Source organism: Amphiprion ocellaris, chromosome 8 (genome assembly GCF_022539595.1).
Source record: "Amphiprion ocellaris isolate individual 3 ecotype Okinawa chromosome 8, ASM2253959v1, whole genome shotgun sequence".
Taxonomy (NCBI): domain Eukaryota; kingdom Metazoa; phylum Chordata; class Actinopteri; family Pomacentridae; genus Amphiprion; species Amphiprion ocellaris.
This window is the reverse complement of record NC_072773.1, coordinates 11,735,489-11,754,003: the sequence shown is the minus strand read 5'-3', so window position 1 is coordinate 11,754,003 and position 18,515 is coordinate 11,735,489. Positions and strand designations below refer to the sequence as shown.

The window sequence follows — 18,515 nt, the reverse complement described above, 5'->3', positions numbered from 1 at the left end:
GTGTTTGGCTAGAAATATTATAACGCTATTGCTCTTTGAAATTCAGTTGACTCTGTAACCATGCAGGGTTGCAACACTGCAGTTTTAGTAAAATTACAGAGCTTCATCAGACCTTTTACCTAACTTCAATTGTTATGCTCAAAATATTTCAGATTTTTATTAAAATACTGAATTCCACAACATAAACACAGTTAAGTTCCATATCAATCATGGATTTCTCCATCCATCCATTATCTATACCACTTAATCCTCTGTAGGGTCAGAGAGAGACAGACAACCAATCACACTCACATTCACACCTACAGACAACGTAGAATGACCAATGAATCACAGCATGTTTTTGAACTCTGAGAGGAAGCCAGAGAACCCGGAGAAAACCCACAGGGAGAACATGCAAAGTCCACACAGAAAGATCCCAGGCCCAGGCCATGACACAAACCAGGGATCTTCTATGGATTTCTCTATAGAAATGAAAATATTTCTTAAACATAGTTGGATTAAATTACCATTGTCATAAGAAATATAGCCTAGTAATATGGAATTTGTAGTTATTTAAAAATGTCAAAGCTCTTCGATTTCCTGACTGGGCTCCACCATCAGCACCGATGGACGTAGTATCCTGTCACGTATCCAATGACGAAAATGAGCACTGCACCAACTATAGCTGCTGCTGCCTTCACTAGTATTCCAGTGTTGCCAGTACAAGCTCTGTTGTAGATCCTGTGGATGTGACAGAAAGAAAGGCAGAGTCTTGACTGTATTCACATTGTCTGTTTGGTTTGACTATAAAGGTCTTATGATTACTATCGCATTCAAACACTATTCTAGATAAAGGCATGTTTTTAAGACAGCATTAATCTTTCTCAACCCTGTTAATATTCCACTTTAGTCCATACATGCCCCAGTACATGGATTTACTTCCTACACGTCTATGGCTTTACTCCTGTGTAGCAGAAAGAAATATCAATAATATATGCATCGTTATGCAAAACATCATTTCATCTCACCTCGTCATAGTGGACTGCGAAGCCTCTACATTCATGTTGATGTTATCCTCGTTCCAGCGATCATACTGTACACTACCAGTGCCAGTGGGCTCCACGTTGGACATTTTTTGCCCTTTCTGTACTTGATTCACTCACAACAAGTATCTGTAAAGCATATTCAGGCCTTTTGACAGCAGTCAAACACAAAAAAAGCTAATTTAACATAATATTGTTATGCATTGTTAATATGAGAATAAAAACTAACTCACTGTTGTTTGAACACTATTGTTAAAATCATCATGCCCTATATAAGTGCTGTAATAATCTGGATGTAATGCATTACAGTCCTGTTATTGTCCCCTAAAACAGAATTCAGTTCATATTTGTAAACTGAAATAAAACGTGCACTCACCTGTATTGTCTGAAACAGTCTCTAGTCCTCTTTGAAAGCTCTGCTCTCCAACGCTTTTAAATCCTCGACTGAAACAGAGAACTATGCCTCCTACTTAGTTAAACCTTGACCATAGTTCCTGTCATAAATTCACTGGCTGTTATCTAGATCTTGTCTTTTTGCTTATTATATGACTCTTTCTCAGTGATAAAGCCCAGTTCAAGCCCTGTTTAGTTTGCTAGTTTTGCCTCCGGTTTGTTTTTTCTCATAACATCCTGTGCAGATAGTGGAATGCAATGTAATACATGTGCTGAAGATGTTCAGGAGACTCCACTGTGCATGAAAACCCATCCATCCATTATCTAAACACCGCTTAATCCTCATTAGGATCATGGGGGGCTGGAAACTATCTCAGCTGACTTAGGGTGAAGGCAGGGGGAAGGACCAAGGACAGGTCACCAGTCTATCACAGGGATACATATACAGACAAACGATCACACTCGCATTCCTACTTGTGGACAATGTAGAGTTACCAATTAACCTCAGCATGTTGTTGGACTGTGGGAGGAAAAAAACCCACACATGCACAAGGAGAACATGCAAACTCCATGCAGAAAGATCCCAGGAAGGCCTAGATGCGAACCGGGGATCTTCTAGCTACAAGGCGAAAGTGCTAACCACCAAACCACTGTGCAGCCCTGCATTAAAACCTTTGATTAAATTTAACTGGCTCATGTCATAAATTCACTGGTCATAATCTAGCTCTTCAGTTTTCCCTTATTATATGACTCTTTCTCAGTGATAAAGTCCCATCCAAGCCCTGTAAGGTTTGCTAACCTCCGGTTTCATAACATCCTGCGCAGATAGTGGAATGCAATGCAATACACGTGTTGAAGGTGTTCGGGGACTCCACTGTGCATTAAAACCTTTGATAAAATTTAACACCACTTTTATTGTTATTCCTTGACTGTACTCTTGAGGATAAACATTAAGCTCTGGGTGTCCTGTATTAACAGCAACCTCTTTTGTTTGTAGATGTGAGGAAATCCAGCAATCTCAGGGTCCCTCTCATTTTACAATAGTCCTGACCTCTGACCTTCACTCCATGCAGAAAAACTCATATTATTTTTGGTTTCTGTATGTTCAGACCAATTCAATGAGAGCAAAGGATTACATATTTAAATGATGGTTTCACTTGATATTGGCTGATATCAGAAAATGATTTTTGAAACAAATATCATATGTTGTTTTAAAATGTACATATTACCTCCTCTACCAGTACCGGAGGAAGTGGTCAGAACTTGCTCCAGTGACCCATGAGACACCAATGGGTCCGAGGTCTGTCAGGGCTTTTACCCTCAGTGTTGAGTGCTGCTGCCCCCTCATGCACAGGTTGATTTTGAAAATTAAAGACCTTCGTATATAAAATGACCGCTGTAACTATTAATATTGGGAAAAGAATACTAATATCCTGCGAAATACTACAGATCCCTGCACCTACACTGCCATGGAAAAACATCTATCAGTGTGAAATTTTAAAAAAAAAAAAAAAAAAAAAAAGATTGAGGTATTTGCTGTCAATATAGTAAATATTAAGATGAATAATAATTGTAGCCGTGGCAGTAAATAGTTCAAATCAAGGGTTAATTATATTATATTACCTTACATTATACTATGTTTTATTTACAGGAAATGATTGTTTCACACCGGAAGCTTTGTGAACGTTCTCGACGCGTTCCGGTGTGCTACGCATCTTTCAGGTCGGTGGAACGTTTTCATCTGCTCTGTGAAAAATGTCGTCATTCACGGCATGTAGCTTGTTAATTCGAGTTGTAGACACTGCTGTATGTTGGGCTGTTTATAGCTGTAATGACTGTATTCACTGCTGTTTCCAGAGTCGTGTAGCTAGCCGCAGAAGATGTTTAGCAACAATCGCCTGTGCAAATTTTTCCTAGCTAACGCTAGCCTGCTAATGTGTTAGCGTCAACCGCTTTACTCACAACACACAACGGAGTCAGAAATAGCTAACTTTTTAACCATTTCACTCAGCGTGCTATTATATGCTGCTGCCGCCTTAAAATTTGTCACTAAAGTTATATTAGAAGCTGTAAAATTATGGGACTATCTTCGTCTGCTTAACTGGCCTAGCTTAGCTGCACACCCATGTTTTTGTAAGACAACGATGCAGCTCGATGTCAACCTGAGGCTAAACGTTATTGTCAACGCCACTCAGTGTATAGAAACGTCACTCGAGTCCATGTCTGTTATTTTCGAATGAGCTGGGACAGTTGCCTTAAACATGACACTGAGCAACACTTGTCAGGAAGCGTCTGGCGTTATTGAACATAATCACATTGCATTTAGGTGGGAAAGAACTGGGACAAAGAGCGTGTAACTAGTTGTGACAGATATCTCATTGAAATAAGTTCCGCAGCTATAACGTATGCCGTTTAACTGGAAAATACTGGAAAATACTCCACATTTTCAAAGATCATCTCAATTTATGATGGATATTAAACAACAACGTTTCACAGGGCCTCGACATCTGACATTTTGAAAGAAAGACATACCGTTAGGCTTACAGTATACAGCAGAAATGAGCACACCCCTGTCACTTAGATATCAAATGATTGAATCGTCTTGCAGTAAATGCATCACCTCTAAATTGATCAGCCGACTTTTTGTTGTCATGTAAATTAAAAACGGTTTAGATTGACTATGATGAAAATACAGACCTCACAGTTGTATCTCAGTGCATTTTTTCAATATTTTGCCTGTTCAGTTTTATTTTTGATGAAAGAATCAATCCTGTTCAGCAGGAAATACACCAAATTTCCGGAGAGACATTATGTCAGTCATCACGAGACAATGTGTTTCAGCCACACTCTGTTGAAGGGGGTTTGTTCGATGCATTTCTCTGTAAAATACTCCAAAATTGTTCTCTTGGACTTAATTCAGGCAACATACTTGATCAGGTCATATATTGCACTTGTTTCTTCATTGCAAACTCTTGTGTGATTTTTGGCAGTGTGTTTTGGATAATTACCATGCAGGAATATTCCTCTTTGCAAAGGTTTTGCAGACTGGGAGTCATCTTGTCAGCCAATATTTTGATATAACCTCTGCTGCAACTGTGTTTCAACTGATTATAGTTGGTCACTGGTCTTCCAAGGTCCTTTTCCATCTTTATAAAATGTCATTATCAGATTTTTTTTTTTTAATCTCCTCTGGCAATGCTTTTCTAAATGGAGCCATGATGCAGACATGTAGGTAAACATAGACCATAGGTCAAAAATTGAGAAAGTTCCAATACAAAGTATTATTTTTGATTAGAATCAAATATTCTACTGTTTACCATAGACATATAGCAGTTGTTAAGAGGTGATTCAATCTTAAATTATTTGACTTTTAAGCGATCTTCCACAGAGGTGTACTCACTTCAGATGTATGCTGTATTTTGATAGCTTACATCAAAGTAAAATGTGCATCAAATTACACCATTGACCAACAAGTGGAAGACACCTTTTTATCATGGATCTGTTAAATATTTGTGATTCATATGAAGCTGAGCTGAAATGACGTGAACCTTCAGTGTTGTATGTGTGTTTGTGATCTGAAATAGGTGGTGGAGAGTGGATGCTGATGGGGGACGAAAAGGAGACCTGGAAAGTAAAAACTCTTGACGAAATCCTACTAGAGAAAAAGCGTAGAAGAGAATTAGAAGAGAAAACAGATCTTAAGCGTCAGAAAAATGTAAAGTATCTCAAGGCTAATCTAAGACTAGTATCACATATGCATATTGATACAGTGGTGAAAACAAAATGAATGATCATTTCTCTCTTTCTTTAACCATGAGTTCTGCTCTTTCTCTCATGTGTAGTTTACACAAGGCCTTGTTCCACAGGCGGATGATCGGGAAGCCAAACGAGACACTCCGGAGGAAGGAGAACTACGGGATCAAAGGATGGAAATAACAATTCGTAATTCCCCGTACGCACGGGAAGACTCAACAGAGGACAGGTACTTGGAATTGTGCAACACAAAGACAATTATGGAAACTGATAATTCAAGGAACTGTACTTTATGGTGGAAGTTAGTATCCATGTAATGTTTTTGCTGGCTCTTAACAGTCTCACAATGTTTTTGTTGTATTTATACTAGAGGAGAGGAAGATGAATCACTAGCAATCAAGCCTCCACAGCAAATTGCAAGGAAGGACAAATCTCACCACAGAAAGGAAGAGAAGAGAAAAGATAAAAGACGTCATCGCAGTCACTCTGCTGAAGGAGGTACAGGAATTCTGCTTAATTACACAGACACATTGTTTTACACTTAGATGCGACATATTTGGGAATGATTTTATTCCAATCTGCATCCACTCATGGTTTTTACATATACAGCAGGGAAACATGTACGACCCAAAGAGAAAGAAAAAGAGCGAGAGAGCGACCGCAGGAAGCGTCAGTGGGAAGAAGACAAAGCCCGGCGAGACTGGGAGAGGCAGAAACGAAGGGAACAAGCCAGAGCTCATTCACGCAGAGAAAGGTTAGCACCAACTTTGGAAAAAATACATTTTAAATGGTCTTGTCTTAGTTAAATACAGATCTATATTTTTTTGAAGTAGTATATTCCAGCTTCACATTACTGAAGTGTACATTATTTCAGTGCCAGCAGTTGTTTTGTTGAATTGTTTTGTTGAATTGGGATTGTTATTATGTCTCCCTAAGATGTTAAAACCTTTTTAAAATTTTTTTTAGAAAGACATTTCTGTAGGAGTAAATTTGAAGTACTTTTTAAAGGACATTCAGTTACTCAAAACACAGACTGTTAAAAATGTATAAGATGGCAATGTTTTTGGTTTGTCTGCTTGTTTGTTTACTAATTAAATCAAGGCCTCATAAATAATGCAGGATCATGATGACACTAAAACACAAATCTGTTTTAACCAACTAAAGATCACAGTTACAAGATTGACCTTTCGGTTATCTGAACAGACCTCGAGTGGACTTTCCTGGGTTTTTTTTGGACCACAGGGACCGGCTGGAGCAGCTGGAGCGCCAGCGCGAACGGGACAGAAAGCTGCGCGAACAGCAGAAAGAACAACGCGAGCTTAAAGATCGGGAAAGAAGGGCTGAAGAGCGACGCAAAGAAAGAGGGGCTCGACGGGAAGGTTGGTGACTGTAGCAATTAAACAGCAAGGGCATTTTTTCGCTTTGTACAGAGCTTTTCTTTGTTTATTCTTCATGCTTAATGATGCTAAACAGGCTTTGCTGCTAGTTGTGTAAATAAAACACAAAGATAAGAATCACATAGGTTTTTTGTTGTAACTGGAAAAAAGAAGCAAATGAGAATTTTCTAAAATGGAAACTTATTCTTTGAAGCATAAATATGAAAGCATCCAGGGTCACTATCCTACCACCAACCATGGCGACTTTAATTTTTAAACTCTGTGAACTATGAAGCTAACTTTGCTGCAGTGATTAATAAGAGACTTCTTCTTCAAAGTGCCATCTCATCACCGGATGCTACCTGACGAGTATGATGACAAGCCAAAACAAAGTCACCGCAGTCGTAGTCCCACCCGTGTTCCCCGGGACAGGCCTGAGCACAGTGAACCACGGAAAAGTGCAAGTGAGTTCACCATAAAATCTATGATTTCCAAAAACTATCTATCATAGCTTTTAGTCATTTTTTCCTAACTGTATCCTTTCATTATTTGCTGGTTCAGTAATTCCACAAGAGCATAGCTCACACTACTTTTTTTTTCCTGCAGCATCGAAGGAGGAGAAGCCAGAGAGTAAAGACCTGCTCGCCGACCTCCAGGACATAAGTGACAGTGAAAGGAAGACCAGCACCGCAGAATCTTCCTTGGGTAACGGATGACATAACTTACACTTCTAATGATCAGCAGGATGTCACATTCAAAGACCACACTACAGCAAATGCTTAATATTACAAGGGTTGTAATAATGTAAATGGCTGAACGTCTGTAGGTAGCTAGATATCTTCACCTTACTTCAGATGTTAACTGAGGAAAATGAGACAAGGATAATCCATTATGTATGTTAATTTTATTTTTTTTTAATTTTACCAGGACTGATCACTGTCTTTAAAATTTGTCTTTAAAAACTTTTTCATCTCATTTAGCATCAGGATCAGGCTCTGACGAAGAGGAGGATGAGGAGGATGACGAAGAGGAGTCCAGCAGCCAGAGTGAGGGTGAAGAAGAAGAGGAGGAGGAGGAGTCTGTTTCAGGCTCAGGAAGGTCTGAGCAGAGTGCAGGTAAAATCTTTTACTTGGCTTTGTCAAGTCAAGTATCACAAGCTTAAAACTCTGAACTTCAAGCTCCTGTCCCATTTTTACTCACTGTGAGTTTAAGGAGAATTCCGTGGCTTCTGTGCAATGTAACAAAGTCATAATTACATATATAGTAAAATGAGAAAAAAAGTAAATTGAATTTCCTAAATTATTTATTTACAAAAATAAAAAAAAATAGCATCAACATTACAACATTTTTCCAAGGGCTGACAGGTGTAACAGTTGAGTCACTAATGGCTTTGCTGTTGCACAGAGGACTGCAGAATTTTATTTTTTTACAGAATCTGATGCAAATGGTGTATTTTTTTTTATTAAAGTAATGTAGAATAAAGTGATTTTCTTTAAATATTAAAATTTTAAGCATAAATTTGTAAAACAGAACAGCACCTCTCAGGTGACTGATTTTAGGGCTGTTGGAAAGATGAAAACTCAACAATATCTTTTGTTTTTACAGTTTGTAGTCATGATTAATTGTGCAATTGTCCTTTCAAGCCTGCCGGTGGGTTTTGGAGTTAAGACGGTTTTTGGCTTTTTCCCTTACAGAGGACGTGAGTGATGATGAGCAGTCAGAGGAAGACTTTGAAGAGGAGAGGGAAAATGGAAATCATATACCTGCAGGTGTGTAAACAACTCTGTGTTAATAGTGTAGTTCTAATTAGAGGTTTTCTGAAATAAAATCAGACACAGCATGAAAATTAACCGCTTTATATATGGAAGGTTTGTTTCTTTAGCTTTGTCTGCTGTGCATTTTGAAGTTTTATTTATAAATTCTGGGTGAAGCTTGAATGAAATGCCTTGTCAGGACTCCTTGCTACAGGTTTCTTAAAGACACAATGTGTGTTCTAAGTGCTGAGGAACTGGTAGTCCCATTAACAAGAGTTTCTACATAGCAGAGAAAACAGATATCAGACTTTTTCAGTTGTCTTAGTGTGAAAAAAGGCAAAACATGTACCTTAATAGAAAGTCCTCATTGGTTCTTTCTGGAGCGCTCAACGGCATCTTACCATTATCTTGACCACCTGTGAACTGATCTATCTTCATGGTTGTGCATAGACAGATTGATCAAATAATCAGCTGGTTAAATATTTATACAAAAATTCTGATAATTTAGTTATGTGAAACTCAAGCTTAAGTCACTGTTACTCTGTCTCTCAAAAGGAAAGATTTAAACAATAGAGTTTTGTGATTTTCTTAAATAAATTTTGGTGTTATTCTGTAGTTTATACAAAAACAGCAATTTGAATTTATGAACTTGCCCTCTAGGAAATGCACTATATGAAGCTGTTTATGATAATTATAGTGTAGGGCTGGGCGATAAATCGATTTTATCGATTAATTCGACTTTGTACTTAATGTCGATTTGTTTTAATGAAAATCGATTTTCTCATCAACATCCGCCACCAACGCCTTCCCGCTGGGCTCCCGTAGTTCAGAGTGCGCACCCCCCTCCCTCCCGTGCTTGATACACAAACAACATGGTGGCGAGCGGTGCAGATCTAAAGTCACGTGTCCACTAGATGCGATTTTCCCGCACGGCAACGCACCGCATCTGAAAATCACACGGACGGCGGGTGGTCACTAGCGGACCACAACATGGTCACATGACAGCACTGAGCAACAGCAGGCCGCTACGTGGTCACATGACCGAGCTTTCGGCTGGACGGTCCGGCAGACAAGTCGGATAAACACAGCGGCTCGGCCGCAAACTTTCCCTTTTATTTCAAAAACACATCACCGAAAAGTATTTCTGAAAGCATTTGAGGCGAGAAATAATCTGTGCAGCAGCTGAATCTGTCCTTGTTTTAGGTCACTGACGCCTAGTTTAGAAGTTTGAGGACAGTTTAACGATGCGTGGGATCTCCACATGCTGCATCCAATTTGCATAAAGTAGAAGTCAGTCTACTTTATGCAAATGAGCTGCGGCCCTCTCCGGGTAAACATACCGGATCGCAGCAGGAAACGCACCGCAACCGGACCAGCATGCCACATGCGGCGCATTTCCAGCTGCGATCCGGTGTGTTTACCTGGAGAGGGCCGCAGCATAAAGTAGAGTGGACTCCGGCATGCAGAGATTAGGTACGGGGTAAAAAAAATCGGATAAATCGTGAATTGGGATTTTTTGTGAAAAAATCTGAAATTTTTTTTTTTAGGCCATATCGTCCAGCCCTATTACGTATAGTGTTTCACAAAGTGCATAACATACCAATGCTAAACTGACTTCATCCTTCGCCTCATAGTGCCAGAGTCCCGTTTCGACCATGACTCTGAGGAGAGTGGTGAGGACATGGAGGAGGAGGAGGAAGAGGAGGAGGAGGAGGATGAAGAAGCTGGAGAGGGTGACCCCACCCCTCAGTCTCAAACTCATTCTCGCTCCCCTACTCCTGAAGAGAACTACATCCCAGATTCGCCTCCAATTTCACCTGTGGAGCTGAAGAAAGAGCTGCCCAAATATCTGCCTGCTTTACAGGTCAGCGGCAACACGACACCAACACTATGCACATAATCCATGTCAGCCACAAATTACACGTTTTTGTCATTATCTTATACTGTAATGCTATGGTCTTGAATTAAATTTTGTGTTCAGGGTTGCCGAAGTGTTGAAGAATTTCAGTGTCTCAACCGAATAGAGGAGGGAACCTATGGTGTGGTGTACAGAGCCAAGGACAAAAAGACTGGTATGAAAACAAACGCGCAGATGAATTTGTGTTTTGTGTTTAATGAATGAACATTGAACACAACATCATGTTTGCAGATGAGATTGTTGCCCTGAAAAGGCTGAAGATGGAGAAGGAGAAGGAGGGCTTTCCCATCACATCTTTAAGAGAGATCAATACTATTTTGAAAGCTCAACATCCAAACATTGTCACAGTTCGGGTGAGAGAATTTTAAAAATATCTGCTATAAACCAAACAATAAGCTATTTCTGACTAAAAGTGTTCGGTGAATCTGACCTCTTTTTTTCCGTCACTATATCAGGAAATAGTTGTTGGAAGCAATATGGACAAGATCTACATTGTGATGAACTATGTTGAACATGACCTGAAGAGTCTGATGGAAACAATGAAACAGCCCTTCCTGCCAGGTAATACAAAGCATTACTGAGCTTTGGCTCATTTTTCGGAGTATGACAAGTTGAAAAATCATTTTCAGACTTCATTAAAATGTGAGATTTTCTTTGCTTTTTTATTTAGCAGTGAATGTTTCTCCTCCACCTCACAAAAATTTGTAAAGCATGACATCATATCTTTCAGGAGAAGTAAAGACTCTCATGATTCAGCTGCTTCGAGGAGTCCGACATCTCCACGACAACTGGATTCTTCATCGTGACCTGAAGACATCCAATCTGCTGCTGAGCCACAAGGGTATTCTCAAGGTATGGTAGAACTACAGTTCTCACTCATGTCCTGCAAATTAAAGGGCTTAGTTTGCTGTTACCTCATCAACAACTTGTCTCTCTGAGACATGCCTGTGCATTTCATTTAGTCCACAGCATAATTAATTGGAAAGCGCCATTTCATGTAGCTGAAACATGTCCTGAAGAATAAAGTTGGGCTGAACAACTTAAAGAAATGCAATTAGGAAATCACAAAGTCTTCAGTTTAGAATATGAATTCTACACTGTATCTAACCTACTGTCGTGCTTGTGGTTTAATAAATTCATGCCTCCGTGAGTAACAGTGCGCTTTTTATTTCATCACGTTTTCAATTTATTACACGGGAAATACTGAAATTTTCCAGCCCTTATTAATGACATTCTGTTAAATGTTGGAATCACTAATTGAAGCAGATAAGGCAGACTGACAGAAAGCTGGTTTGCCTACCATGCAATCCACGTCAGATTGATGTGTAACAGCTTGTTTTATCCTCCAATGCATTGTTGCAATTGTGGCAATGAGCACTGCCAACACGGACTCTGATTAAGTTTAACCACACTTTTGAATACTTATTTCTGTCTGCCAGCGTCAGTCAGAGCAGACCCACACACACACTCCAACTGTTGATAGAGAAGGTCAGAGGGAGCTGCATTGTGTTTTTGTAGATTCAGAGAAAACATATGACAGGGTGCAGAGAGAGGAACTGTGGTGTTGCGTGAGGAAGTGTGGAGTGTCAGAGAAGTATGTTAGAGTGGTGGAGGACATGTATGAGGGCTGTAAGACAGTGGTGAGGTGTGCTGTTGGTGGTACAGAGGAGTTCAATGTATAGGTGGGACTGCATCAAGGATTAGCTCTGAGCCACTTCTAGTTCGCTATGGTGATGGACAGGCTGACACACGAGGTTAGACAGGAATTTCCATGGACTATGATGTTTGCAGACGACATTGTGATCTGTAGTGAGAGCAGGGAGCAGGTGGCGGAAAATCTAGAGAGGTGGAGATATGCCCTGGAAAGGAGAGGAATGAAGGTTAGCTGCAGCAAGGCAGAATCCATGTGTGTGAATGAGACTTCAACACAAAAGAAAAAGACCTAATTCTAAAATAGAAAAACATTTTTCAAATTTCTCTTTTTACTTTTTTAAATTTAGTTGTCTCTCATCTGTCTTGAACTGTAGATTGGTGACTTTGGTTTGGCCCGTGAATACGGTTCTCCCCTGAAGCCTTACACTCCTGTAGTGGTGACCCTGTGGTACAGATCACCAGAGCTGCTGCTTGGAGCCAAGGTGAGAATTCATGTTGAGACTTGATTGATTGTTTTACCCAAAGATATATTTGCAAGAGGAGACCACATATGTGAAACATTTGGCTTGCAAAATACTAAATACCACTAAATGCAATTTGAGTTTAAGAGTGTATGATTTATGTAGCCAGACGGCAGAGGCCCAGCAACCCATTAGAGCACATCCACTTTAACACACGAGACAAATTCAGACAGAAACGTGCCAAGCAGACTGTCTACATTATGTTTCTGCGGACTGCCACTTTGTTTGTTCTTCTCTCCGCAGGAGTACTCGACAGCTGTGGACATGTGGTCTGTGGGCTGCATATTTGGCGAACTTCTTACCCAGAAACCTCTTTTCCCTGGAAAATCTGAAATTGACCAAATTAACAAGATTTTCAAGGTAAATGCGCTTGTTTGCTCTTATGAAAAGAAGTAAATTGTCGCCATAAAGGATAAAGCTCTTCTGTTTATTGCCCGTAATTCTTTCGTGTATTTGAGCATGCTGTCATGCAGTTTGGCAGTGCACCACAGAGTGGAGCTGTTGCTAGACACCAACCAAGCGGAGGAAGTGGTTAAAAATCTGCAAAGCCCACTATAGCTGGCTGATTAATTTTCAGTAGATGAACTACATAAAGCAGAGCAGCCATATGGACTGATGTCATTCAGGTCCTCCCCAATGATGAGTTGAAGTATTGAAATGTACTTAGGACTGGGTTAATGCCACATGTCTGCGGTTGATGAATACATCAGCTAAAGTGGGAATATCTCATATCCATCTCTGGTTGCAATGGAAGTATGCCTGCTGATGTGTGTGTGTTGACTGCAGGATCTAGGGTCACCCAGTGAAAAGATCTGGCCCGGCTACAGTGAGCTACCCGCTGTGAAGAAGATGACTTTTACAGAGTATCCCTACAACAATCTGCGAAAGCGTTTTGGAGCTCTTCTGTCAGACCAAGGCTTTGACCTCATGAACAAGTAGGATTCTTAAAGACTCTCTTACTCTATACATAAGACATATTACACCTGACACACTGCACTGCAGTCAGTCTGATTACAGTAGTCCTGCTGTTTTTTGGGTCTGCCTGTGACTGTGTGATGAAAAAGAAAAAGAAAAATGATCAAATACTTAGTAGTATTTGTTACCTGACATAATTTGACAGTTTGCAGGATTTTTAGATCTGGTTTCTCAAAGCTCAAAATTATAGGATCAGGCAATAACTCTATAGGTATTGTGTTTAAAATATTTCATGGCAGCCTTTTCAGACAGGATAGAAAACACATTGATAAAATTTATGTATAAATTAAAATCAACATGGATCAAACCATGGCAATTGCTGCACTTGAACAAATTCATTCTTACCCTGTCAAATATTCTTACTCTATCCAGAGCTTTTTTTTTATTCAGTCAGTGTATTTCTGGCAAGCTGACCTAAAACATGACAACAGTAGTGGATTAGTAATACATCAACATGCCCCAGCAGGAGTCCCGTTCCATTCCCTTGTTCCGTTTCACAGACACACTCACCATGGTGATGCTCCACACTAGAGGAAAATGTTCTAGAAAACACAAATTTAATACGGAAAATCATTTTCACACACTGAGTAATAGGTTCATAATTCTTTCTTGCACATTCCAAAGATCAGCATTGTTTAGCAGCTGCAACGAGCAGAGAGGAGCCTCTCAGCTCTCCTCTCAGACCTTTACCCACCCACAGAGCCTTTTTGTCTACACCTGTAAATGACAAAACCATACTACTCAGTTAGCTTGCAGCTGCAGAGGATGGTAACAACATGTCCGCTGTGCTGCTGGAGGGATCACGGTTCAGTGGAAGTTTGGCGCCTGTCCAGCACCACTGAAACCTTCCAGCTGTCTGAAGATTCACAAAGCATTTACCCAGGGACAGATTCCGACCACAGCAGGTCAACACATAGGGAAGGGCTGTTTGAAAAGCTTTAGAACAGAGCAGTGCAGGAGCCGTTTGGAGGTGTAGTTTGGCAAGTAGACATCACAGAACTATTTGGAATATCACACGCCCCCATGTAGGAAAGTGTTTGAAGACATTAAGTGTCCAACCTGAGGAGAGCCTTGGACACACAGTTGATTTTTTTTTAACCTGTTATACTGTTACTACTTCAGAGTGTAAGAGATGAGACATTTTGATTTGCAATTTTCAGCCTAAAGGTCCAGAATACTGCTGGCTCTTTTTCCCTATTTATTAATTTCCATCACTTGGTGTCACAGGTATAAATAGGACTGTATGACTGAAATGAATACCAGCTGGCTCCAGAGGAGGAGGATGCACACAGTTGCAGGAAGAGCTCACATTCTTGAAATTCCAAAACAAAAACAATGATTTTGACACAAGTGGAGGATTGTCCCTTTTACACACATGGTATCAGTCTAATCCCAGTCACTAATCCCTCTCAGGGATTCCTTTCATATTAAAACAGACACAGTTTGCTTAGTAAAATCCTTTTACTCAGGTGTTAATTGAGCACAATGCCCTGGCTCACATGTGGAGGATTCCAATCAGACACAGTTCGTTTGAAAGCCAATTATCACAGCTGAGCAGCTCTCCATTATGCTGTGTTGATCCTGTCATGTGTAATTAGGGCTTCTTGCATAGACTCTCTGACCCCTCATGTCTGGGCTGCGTATTGTGTCCAGATTGTCTGTCCAGAGTTTGCAGTTTAGTTCATACTTTCAACATGAAAATGCCACAACACGGCCTATACGTTCCAACAGTGCTTCTTTTAACTTAACGGGGCACATACCATATATCGTGAGCGTTGACATTGCAATGTGCGGTACTCGCACTGCAGAAAGTGTGATGTGACATATGGTCAGTTAACCCCAAGTACCCATGCTACAACTTTTTATGTTCCTCGATACAAGAAGAAAACTTGCACGATTTTAATTTTCCATGACTAATACTAGATAAATCCGTCTAATAGAACATCTTTTTTAAAAAAAAATTACCTTTAATCCCACAACACTGGGCTTGTTGACATGCAGCCTCTACATGAGTGCCGCAAAATTCCTGAGGAACAGAATGAAAACGCTTAAAGAGAGAATTTGGTTGCAAAAAGAAATGCATCATGAGTTGCATCTAAATATTTCAGCTACAGAAAGGCTCTTTTGGCTATGTGCTGCAGTTATTGCCACTACATGAGGCAACAGCACTAGTTTTTCTATTTCTGCAAAGCTAGATGTGAAAGTCCTCCAAAGCAAAACAGAATTTTGGATGCCTTTGCCAATGTTAGTCCATGTAAGAAAGGATAGAATGATGTTTTTTTCAGCATTACATTGGTAGACTTGACTGCTAGGGGACAGCTTCCTTTTTGAAAGATTTTGCTCTTGTGCCCATATGGTACGTGCCCCAACCTTGGCTATTGGTTCACCCCAGAGGCAGCTTTCTTAGATGAACTGTATTGCTGCGTCAATCTCACCCTCGCTTGCGTCATTTGTTTGCCATTTCTTGTTACTATTTTTCTGGCTCTGGCACAGAGAGTTTACTCCTCCTGAGCCCTGATTGGTTTTCCAACTGGGGAAACAGCTTTCAATGAGCTTAATGCCAGACTTCTATGAATTGCATAAAAAATCAGAGGTAAGTGCAGCCACTCGGCGTTCTGGCAGCCAATCGCCTCTTAACCAAAAAAAACTTTTTCTAGTCATTACTCTAGTCCACAGAGCAACCTGCACTGTCTGGGTTCTTTTGCTTCTTTCTTGAAGCATATCCATATGGTCTTGATTATTGACTGTTTTCCAGATTTCTCACCTACTGCCCCAGTAAGAGGATCTTATCAGACGAGGCTCTCAAACACGAGTACTTCAGAGAGACACCACTCCCCATCGACCCCTCCATGTTCCCCACCTGGCCAGCCAAGAGCGAGCAGCAGAGGGTGAAGAGGGGCACCAGTCCTCGTCCACCCGAGGGAGGCCTGGGCTACAGTCACCTGGTAAGGACATTAGGCTCCCCTTTCTCCATTACATACAGCTACCAGGCTTTCTGAATGCTGTCTGTGTTAAATAGATTACAGACCTACAGGCTTCTGCCTTGTGTGTGCGTATTTCCTCCTTGTGTTTTCCATGATGAGCACCCTTTAGTTCCTCACGTTTTCAGCAATGGTCTTACTCACTCGGAAGCTTAGGACTAATACTAATATTCTTGCACTCTAAGTAAGTGGTAATAAGTACGTGCTACTTTACAAATTAGACAGTGCCAAGTATATTGGTTGTTTCTCTTTAATTGTTGTCATAGTGGAAAGATTTGTGAAACAGGCGATGGGACATAAATACTCTCCATTGAACACCAGAAAGAATAATAGCAAACTATGATTTAATATTTTACATCTTCATGCATACTTTGGTGGAAACACAACCAAATATGTTATTTAATTCAGGTAAGGGATTTTTCCAAAGCTAACCAGTGTAATATTGATCAGTTCTGTAATAAATATGCAAGAAATGAAGCCACACAATATCAGAGGTGTGATGGACTGCAGTGTTGCATTACTATGAGTTAACTTTGTGTCTCTCCAGGGAGATGACGACCTGAAAGACACAGGCTTCCACCTGACAACCAGCAACCAGGGAGCATCTGCAGTTGGCCCGGGATTCAGCCTGAAATTCTGAGCCTCAAACTGTACGACATCTGGCTGTCTAACAGAGAAAGATGGAGCAGTGTTCTGGGACTTGTTTGGAGCCGGACAGTATCACTGGTTTACAACTATAGGCCAGATCAGTATCTGATCAGTTACAACTGTTTCCAAATAGTCAGGACTGTCTAACAGCAAGACTAATGGCTTAAACATGTTGAATTTCAGGTATTTCTCTGTATTTCTAAGCCACTTCACTATTTCAAATGTGACCATTTTAGCTCCAGAGGAAGAGACGCAACAATACATCTACTAGAAGTTTAGCTTTTTATTTGACTTTTGTTTGATTTTTTCCTTTCATATTTTATGAGAGAGGACCAGATTTTTTTTATAAATGGTTGGTAATTCCTGGCTGCCTGAGCTATTGTATAATGATGCAGCATAATGTTAGAAACTAACTTGGGAATGTCAAGTCAGTTGATGACAGGGAGGCAGTGTTTTTCCTAGAAATAAAGTTTGAAACTTTGTTTTGTCTGCCATTTTCCCTATATTTATAAACTCGGTCCAAGCTATGCAAACACAACTGCACACTGCCAGAAGAGAAAAAAAATGCAGGGAAGTCGAGCTGAAAAGAAATCCAGCCTTCAACCCAACTTGGTAGTCAGTGTCCAAAAGTGATGTCATTCTTTGCACTGCACACTTTGTCTCAGTACTTTGTTCTTTCAGGGGAAAAGAGGCCCTGACTTTGCTCGGCTTTTGTTTTTAAATGGCTCTGCAACTTAAGAATTAAACCAATAAATTCTTTGATTTTGAGCCAAAGAAAAATAAACAGTAGAGCTTTGGTCCCTGCAAGACCACTCTCCGCTTTCATTGGAACAGATGCTGAAAAATCCTCTTGCCCTGGGGCTTCCAGAGCCAGCACCAAATGGAAATGTTCATTAATCAGTTTTATCTGTCCCCTGCCCCCACTAGATCCCCTTCTGCAGATTATTACACCTGATGTGTTGAATAAGCTTGGAAGGAGAGCTGCTAGTGGAACTGACTGCTCAGTCTCTGGAGGCAGACTCCTGGCTTCACTGTGAAGCTAGTAAAGTAAGCTAGACGTCTGAGGTGTTCCATATGCGGCTTAAGGTCCAAATAGCTCCAATGACTGTAGACAACATTGCTTATTCTGGCTTTAGCAGCTTAGTTTGGTCAGTGTGCAAATTATACAAGTGGCATGCATCTAAGCAGGAGCTTCTGTAAGTTTCAGGCCATTAAAAAGAAACCCATTGGTGACATGGATATTTTTTTTTGAAATGACGCTTTTTCCATGAGATTGATTTTATATACCCTGAAACTGCAGTCTCTGTTGAAGAACACTGTCCAACTAATTGGACCCCGTTTTCATTTTCAGAGATTCCGTGATGATCTGTGGGTGGCCTTGGACACCACCACTGCCTTAGCAGCAAGAGCTTTGACAAAGTCCAGGCTTGATGAACCCAGAGTAGACGGTATCGTCCCAAACAGCCGGTGTGTGAGTTTTGAACACCAAATAAAATGCAGCATCTACGGTACTATGAACAG

At 40.5% G+C, this 18,515-nt stretch overlaps 1 protein-coding gene across 3 annotated transcripts; it reads left to right on the top strand.

Moving 5' to 3' along the window:
- Positions 1–3,083: 3,083 nt before the first annotated feature.
- cdk11b (cyclin-dependent kinase 11B) lies at positions 3,084–17,476 on the top strand. Of its 3 annotated transcripts, none has more exons than XM_023264487.3 (20): positions 3,084–3,137; positions 5,000–5,130; positions 5,258–5,397; positions 5,539–5,666; positions 5,778–5,922; positions 6,372–6,547; positions 6,883–7,008; positions 7,151–7,249; positions 7,525–7,659; positions 8,239–8,313; positions 9,933–10,162; positions 10,280–10,370; positions 10,448–10,569; positions 10,672–10,777; positions 10,947–11,068; positions 12,244–12,351; positions 12,634–12,750; positions 13,177–13,325; positions 16,121–16,310; positions 16,894–17,476. In XM_023264487.3, exons 2-20 carry the CDS (start codon positions 5,014–5,016, stop codon positions 16,984–16,986), a joined length of 2,469 nt encoding a protein of 822 aa, XP_023120255.1. In that variant the 5' UTR covers positions 3,084–3,137; positions 5,000–5,013; the 3' UTR covers positions 16,987–17,476. The 3 variants fall into 3 exon arrangements, with proteins under 3 accessions (XP_023120255.1, XP_023120254.1, XP_035801464.1); XM_023264486.3 differs by lacking the exon at positions 3,084–3,137 and adding an exon at positions 3,152–3,185; XM_035945571.2 differs by lacking the exon at positions 3,084–3,137 and having other exon boundaries at positions 6,411–6,547.
- Positions 17,477–18,515: the final 1,039 nt, after the last annotated feature.

Bases quoted from the DNA above. Each gene is read 5' to 3' on its own strand.
- cdk11b (XM_023264487.3), top strand. From the start codon at position 5,014: ATGCTGATGGGGGACGAAAAGGAGACCTGGAAAGTAAAAACTCTTGAC. The intron at 12,352-12,633 runs GTGAGAATTCAT...TTCTCTCCGCAG, and splicing joins AGCTGCTGCTTGGAGCCAAG to GAGTACTCGACAGCTGTGGA. The intron at 13,326-16,120 runs GTAGGATTCTTA...ACTGTTTTCCAG, and splicing joins GGCTTTGACCTCATGAACAA to ATTTCTCACCTACTGCCCCA.